Source organism: Dendrobium catenatum, unplaced genomic scaffold, assembly GCF_001605985.2.
Source record: "Dendrobium catenatum unplaced genomic scaffold, ASM160598v2 fragScaff_scaffold_1160, whole genome shotgun sequence".
NCBI lineage: Eukaryota > Viridiplantae > Streptophyta > Magnoliopsida > Asparagales > Orchidaceae > Dendrobium > Dendrobium catenatum.
This window is the reverse complement of record NW_021319622.1, coordinates 22,374-29,816: the sequence shown is the minus strand read 5'-3', so window position 1 is coordinate 29,816 and position 7,443 is coordinate 22,374. Positions and strand designations below refer to the sequence as shown.

Here is a 7,443-nt window from a genome sequence, read left to right as displayed (position 1 = left end):
ATCATCAAACTTTTGATTTTTCAACCTTCTTGGACTTATGAAATCAGGATATATAATTCATAGATATGATTCATTGTGCTCATTTCAAATTGTTCCAAACTTTTGAATCATAAGAGAATTTCAGAACACTGGTTGCCCCACACGCAGTTCTCTTCAATCGTCCCGTCTATTCTAGGATTTGTTCTGTTAGTTTCCTTAGGGAAGGGCCAACCCAATCGCCCTCAGTTAGGGGTGTAAGCAAGCAAGCCCCTCATGAGTTAGTTGAAGCTCGGCTTGATAAATGGCTTGTGAGTTGAACTCGACTTAGTGACTAAAGAGACAACATTGGTCTTAGTGACTAAGGCTTCATTGGGGACGACTTTCTTGTTGCTTCTTAAAATAACTTTTTAGCATACAAATTTTAATTTTTATACTAAAAAATTACTTTAAGAAGAAAAAAAAAGCCGTCCCAAACAAAACATAAGTCTTCATTTGGGACAATTTTTTAATTGCTTCTTAAAACGGTTTTGTAATACCAACATAAAAATTTTTTTACGAAAAAATTACTTCAAGAAGCAATAAAAAAACCGTCCCAAATGAAGCCTAACTCAAATGAATGAATGATGCTATTGTTAAGTTTACAAATTCTACACCTTTTTCTTTAAGTTTTTGACAATGCTCCTTAGAGTAAGCCAGAATTAGCTTTGATAGAGTGTATTTTTCTTGCTAAGCATTTAGAAGCCAAATGATTTTAACATTCTCCAAAGCGAATCACCTCCATTACAGCTTGAGCTTCCTAAGGTAACTTGCCCTAAATCGATTCAATATTAATCCCGTCAATCATCATAAACCTTATCAAAATCAAATGAAATTCTGTACTGAAGCTCCATTTTTTCTACTGATGAAATAAGTAAATATATATATACAGAACTGAGTACTTGCACATAAGAGACCTACCATTATCTGTTTCATAACAATGATGCCATGCTACAAGCAAATATGCAGGCAAGGGTACATTTGGACTAGTATCCGGGGAATCATTCCATACTGGTTTCTAAAAAATACAATAGAAATACTTCTTCCAAAGTCAAAAAAGTGTAATGGATCCTCTTAAGAACTTTGGAAATGGCTCATGCAAGGAGTTTAGCCATTCGAAAGAATCTGGAAGAAGATTGATAAAAATAAGCGAAGCAACCCAACTTACATGGTCCCAGACACCCTCAAAATGGTGTCTGAAAATACCAATTTGAATATTTGTGTCAAGAATTGCAGATCACTTCAATGGCAGCCGACAAAGAACACCTGAAGTTAAGACTGCAAAAATCAACATGCTCTTTCAATTCTCAGTCTTTCTTGACCAGCACAAATAAGGGTGTGAGTGAAGAGGCACACTTGGGGCAATCCAATCGATTTTCTTTGGATGGTTCGAATTGAATATCCAAAAAATATATAAGAAATTTAGTCATCCAAAATGAATTTGGATATATTTGGATGCCACAATTGCACTTCAACAATTATCATAACAATTATAAGAGGATTTGGGCCCAATAATCAAATATTCAGGAATCGAACTGCAAACAAAATTATAGAAGTTTTACCTTGAGAAACATTGAATGACCGTTTGCGGCTAAAGATATCCTTTGGATCTAATTGCAGGTTGGTGAGAATGATTTCACCTAACCTCTCTCCTCTGCATTTACAGATATTAGGCCAATATTATTTACTTTCCAGAAAAAAAAAATCCCCATAAAGATATTAGAATACAATAACTGCAACAAGGAACTAGCTTTAACATAATATATATATATATACTCGCTATGCAAGCTTGAAGCAGCCAACTAAAAAGTGAGGTAAAGCTAAAGATAAAGGCGAAGCATTATAAACATTGTGACAACGAATTTGCACAAGCTTTGATGAAAATCTGGTTTAGTTGCCCAAAAGACTAAGTTTGCTTAAAAAGCCAAAAATTCTTGTAAGAATCCTGTGAAATCCCGTGAGTAGAATGAAATAAATCACTCAAATAATGAGGCTTCATTTGATATAATAGTTTCCATTTTATTAGAAACTTCTTAAGTTAAGCATGTTCATGCTAAGGCACACGTAGGATGAATGATCTCTTGGAAAGTTACGCTAAGACAACCATGAGACATTATGCCAAACAATTTATTGATGATTGAGAGTTTAGACTGTTACAAATAATATCATAGCAATAAATTAATTGGAAGAAAGAAATTAAGTGCTGTACAAAATAAAGTACTACATGGCACCCATCTCTTGAACCCTTGTTGGAAAAATTACTATATCTTGGGAGCCACCATTTGAATCTATATGGGCCACCTGTAAAATCCTATTTGTCTGGTGCAAGACTATGAGTTATATGTAAGCATACTGACGAGAATGATATTTAAGTAGGGGAGATTGTCAAACGCCTTAAGAGAAATGAAATTGAAGTATTAATCATTGATGCACCTTCTGGTGTACGGTTGGAATTACATCATAAAATCTTAAGTATGATCGTACGAGAGCACTCTTCGGATAGGTGACTCCTTGAAAATTTACATAAAGGAGACAAAACCTTGAGGCCGTTATGTCAAAGGAAGAATATCTCAAAGATTCAGAGTTGGCTTTTACAAGTATATGCTATCAAAAGAGAACATCAACTTTGAAAAGCGTATTTATTTTAAGTTGAACATTACAAATCTAAGGTTACCTTGCCCATAGCGGAATGTACTTTTTTTGCCTGCTATCTTCTTCCATGTCTTCGTCATCAGAGGTTTGGTATGGAGACATCTCATATGACTGCAATTCCAGAGATGTTTGTGTAGCAGAGACAGTTTCTTCTATTATTTCTCGTAAAACATTTGAGCGGCCAACTCCCTTAATAAAATAGAAAGAAAAGGATACAAATCAACAGAGTTCCTTTCAGGCTTCAAACAGAAATGTTGAAAAATGATCCAGAAATGTCAAAGACAAATGCATGCAAGAAAATAGGAAAGATTTTGACATGGCAATCAGGAGATGAAGGCCAGGCACATGCAAATAGAAATCCAATATATTAAAAGTGCCAATGATGACCATCAGAAATTAAATTTAAGCCTAATACTAAAGCTGACTGCACTGCAGACCATATAACAGAATGGACAATAATGGCTATCCACATATTATTTTAACTTTACCTTTGCAAAAGAAAAGTTCAACAACATGCATAATACTGAGAAATTGATTGTATTTCGGAAAATTTATAAATATATTAGCTAATAAGAGCTATCAGCATATAATTTTAACTTTACCTTTGAAAAGGAAAAGGATTCAAATTAAGCCTAATACTGAAAAGTGAAATTAAATGCACATCAGTTTTTTTATGAATAAACTAACCAACAATAGCCATCAACATATATTTTACAAAGTCTTACCTTTTCAAATGATTTGTGTTCACCAGAGGCCTCTAGAGCTTGACTCTTATCACCACCCAGAATGGTTTCAGTATTTGCAAGTTGGACGGTGCAATACTGCATTTCTTCCGCCATTTGACTTTCAGTAGCATTAACTCCTCTTTCCAATTTCTTTTGGCCACCATTCTTTCCTTGTTTTCCCCCTTTTTGTTTCTCATCCTGTGGGAATCACACATTTTATACAGGGAGAATAAGTCTAAGCAGCAAACAAAAAAGATGAACAATTATACCATGGCTTTCTGTTGAATATCTTTCTCAGCTTTCTCACAATGCAATTTGTCTCTGCCTTCTCTCTGCAGTGTCCTTGTTTCTTCAATGCATTGCCTTTTTCTATCCTTAACTTTTCTCTCTTCAGCCTCCCTTTGTCTCTTCTTTGCTGCAACATCTTCCTTCTTCCTCCTCTCTTCATCTTTTTTATTTTGTTTGAGTTTCAATAGTTTGGCATTTTCTTGCTTCAATTTTTCCCGCTCAAGTTTCACCGCTTCTTTTCTTTTCTCGCGTTCTATTTTCATCTGATCTTCAAGTCGCTTGGCAGCTTCAGCAGCTTCCAGGGCCTTAACTTTTATGTCTTTCTTCCCTGCAAGAACAAAAATAAGAGACAAAAATAAGAGACGACAAAATCTCAAAGTATACACAGTTGCTAAAAATGGCTGAAATAGTGAAATTGTACTACAATGCAAATAAACAAAATTAATTGCCTTATCATAAGTAAATCTAGTAAATTTTATGTAGAATTATCTATAGTTGAAGATGGTTGAATAATAAGCAGAACATTGAGGTATAAAGGACGCATCACTTTGGTTCAATTTTAAAAACCTTCATTTTGTTTCTCACATAAAAAAACAAAAAAGATAGAAACTATCATACAAGAAAATCACTCACTTTGTAAGGGAAGAGCTTGTTGCTTCTTTTGCTGAATTAGAGGAATTAATGAAGATATGCTGGATAGAATGTTGGATGGTTTGCACCCTTTTCTTATGTTTTGGCAGTTCTTAATTCTATCACTTGATCTACAAGATACCCTTGGCCTTTTAGACATTTTACGCACTGTTCTGGTAGATTTCTGAAGTTCTTTTATGGCATTTGAGTACAGAGGATTCTCTTTATTTGCCATGTTAGACTCTCTTCCAGCATATTCAAATCCAAGACTGGACATTTTACTCACTGTTCTGGTAGATTTCTGAAGTTCTTTTATCGCATTTGAGTACAGAGGATTCTCTTTATTTGCCATGTTAGACTCTCTTCCAGCATATTCAAATCCAAGACTGGATGCTATATCCGAGTTTACAGATTCCAGACTATCTCTCACCACAAATTCCTTCAAGTTGGAAAGAAAACAAGTGTCATTTTTATACAATGAAGTCACATCAGACAATGGTTTGCTATTTGTTGATACTTCAATATTTGTTGAAGTACCATGAGTAGAACAACCCAACTGAACAACATCCACATTTTCTTCAGTAGTGGGGGAATTTTCATCAATACGGAAACATGTATATTCAGTATTAGAACTAACTTTCACAGAACTTGAACTCCTTTTCCCAGATAGCCTTCCATGGCTGAATTTTATAGCTGGCGGGGTTAAAGGAATATTCTGCAACTCTGAACCACACCTAACACTTGAAGAGGATAGAGAATGTGAACTTTCAAAACCAGGTCCATCCAACTTTGATTCATTATTGCAAAACATATTTTCAAAAGCAGGTCCATCCATCAGCATAATGCTGGAACTTGCCGTAAAATGTTTTATGTCAGGATTATTATGCTCCAGAGAAATACCCATGTCCATGTTCTGGAATATGCCTAGAGGCGATGAGTTAAAACCATCTGAAATGATATCTAATCCGTTAATCATGGAAGCCTTAGACCTTGGGGTGAGAAGAATCATTGATTGGTGAAGCTGTTCGAGGACAAAAGCTCGTTCTTTTGCAAGACTGGGAATGTCAGCATCTTCGCAGACAATATTATCCTCTTCATGTGAAAGATCAAAGCTGAATCCCTCAATCTCGGCCATGGTATCACAAGGGGAATTAGCACCAACAGTTTCTCCTATACTAGTAACATCAAATCTGTATGATGCATCATATGGCTCTTCGCCCTCTTCAGATCCATCATGGTGACCGAGACTCTCTAAAGCTTCGTTTTCAAATGCATCCGCACCACACTGAGAAGTGTGATGAATTTCTGAATCAAATGACACTAGATTAGCCACTCTAAGTTTATCCTTTGAAGAGGCGCTAAGAATTTCTTCTACTATGTGGGGAGTGGTGGAAGCTCGCTCTTTTGCAAGGCTGAGCATGTCAGCATCTTTAAAGACAATAGTATCAACTAGTGTAAATGGAAGATCAATGTTAGAACCCTTAAAATAAAGCATGGTCTCATCACAACTGGGCTTAACACCAGCAATTTCTGATATAATAGCATCACAGCCGTCCGAAAGTTGTGTTGCATCATATGTTTCATTGTCCACTTCATAATCATCATGATGACCAATACTCAGGGAAGATTTTCTTTCAAATGTATCCACATGCGAAAATAATTTCTCAACACCATGAGAAGTCTGATGAATTTCTGATTCACATGGTATAAGGTTGGAGGTTCTGACTTTATCCCTGGAACAGCCACTAAGAATTTCTTCTACTGCATGTGGAGTAGCAGAAGCCCGTTCTTTTGGAAGGCTGGGAATGCCAGCTCCTTTGGAGAAATCAACCTCAACTGTATATGAATGGTCAATACTGGATCCATTAAAATCACGTATGTTCTCAGCACAAATAGACTTTACACAAGCAATATCTGATATACCAGTAATATCAAATCTGTTCAAATGTTGTGCGTCATCATATGGCTTCATGCCCTCTTCAGAAACATCATAGCGGACAAGAGTTTTACAAGCTTTGTTTTCTGATGTATCCACATTTGAAAATAACTTTACAGCGCCACAAGAAGTGTGACCAATTTGAGACTCAAATGGCTTAAGGCTGTTATGCCTAACTTCATCTACTGGGCAGACACTGAGAAATTCTTCTACTACACAGGGAGTAGTAGAAGGACGTTCTTTTACAAGGCTGGGAATTTCATCTTCTTTGCAGAAAATATGATCCTCTACCCCAAGGCTGGGAATTTCATCTTCTTTGCAGAAAATATGATCCTCTACCATATATGGAGGGTCAATGTTGGATCCTTTAAACTCAGTCATGGTCTCATCACAGCTGGGCTTAGCACCAGCAGAATCAGAGATACCAACAACATCACATCCGTACAAACATTGTACTGCATCAGATGGCTCTTCGCCTTCTTCAGATCCATCATGGCGAGCAACACTATCAGAAGCTTTATTTTCAAATACATCCACATATGAAAATGCTTTTTCAGTTCCCTGAGAAACGTGATCAATTTCAGATTCCAATGCTATAAGGTTATTAGATCTAACTTCATCGCTTGACCAGGCATTGTGAATTTCTTCTGCTGCCTGGGGACTCTTATTTTGTTTCTCCACAGTTGGTGCAATCACAAAATCATGGATACTTGATTTAAAATCAGAATCATCCTGCAATTAAAACTTTGGGTGTGGTCAACATCCAGAAAATTTAAGTTCATGATTTAGTAAAATGGATAGAACAACTAAATAGGAAAACAAAGTTTCTTGAATTTATAGATACCTAAAGATGATTTAATTTACATTGTTGGGTAAAGTTAAAAAAATACTATGTAGTAAAACAAATCTTCAATTTAATGTGAACTAAAAGCAACTCTATGGAAGATTACAACCAAGGTTGTGAAAACCGGGGACTGAAGAACGAATCGAAAGAAGGAGAGGTTCATGTTTTACTGGTTGAACATGATGATGTAATAAATAATAATATTATTAAAAATTAATAGAATTAAAATTTACATATATGATGTTATCATTCCTAATATGGAGCAAAGAATATAAACGAACTATTTTTAATAATTAAAAGATTTTTTTTAAATCTCGGATAGAGCAAAAATCATTCATAATTTAATAATCTTA

The 7,443-nt window shown here is 35.5% G+C and overlaps 1 protein-coding gene across 1 annotated transcript; it reads right to left on the bottom strand.

The window, feature by feature from the left end:
* Positions 1-864: 864 nt before the first annotated feature.
* On the bottom strand, positions 865-6,978 carry LOC110103700 (reticulocyte binding protein 2 homolog b; the record flags this gene model as incomplete). Its single annotated transcript, XM_028698838.1, has 6 exons — positions 865-1,293; positions 1,578-1,669; positions 2,690-2,856; positions 3,393-3,590; positions 3,662-4,008; positions 4,314-6,978. Coding segments are annotated over 6 exons (3,510 nt in total), but the record flags the coding sequence as incomplete, so codon positions are not given.
* Positions 6,979-7,443: the final 465 nt, after the last annotated feature.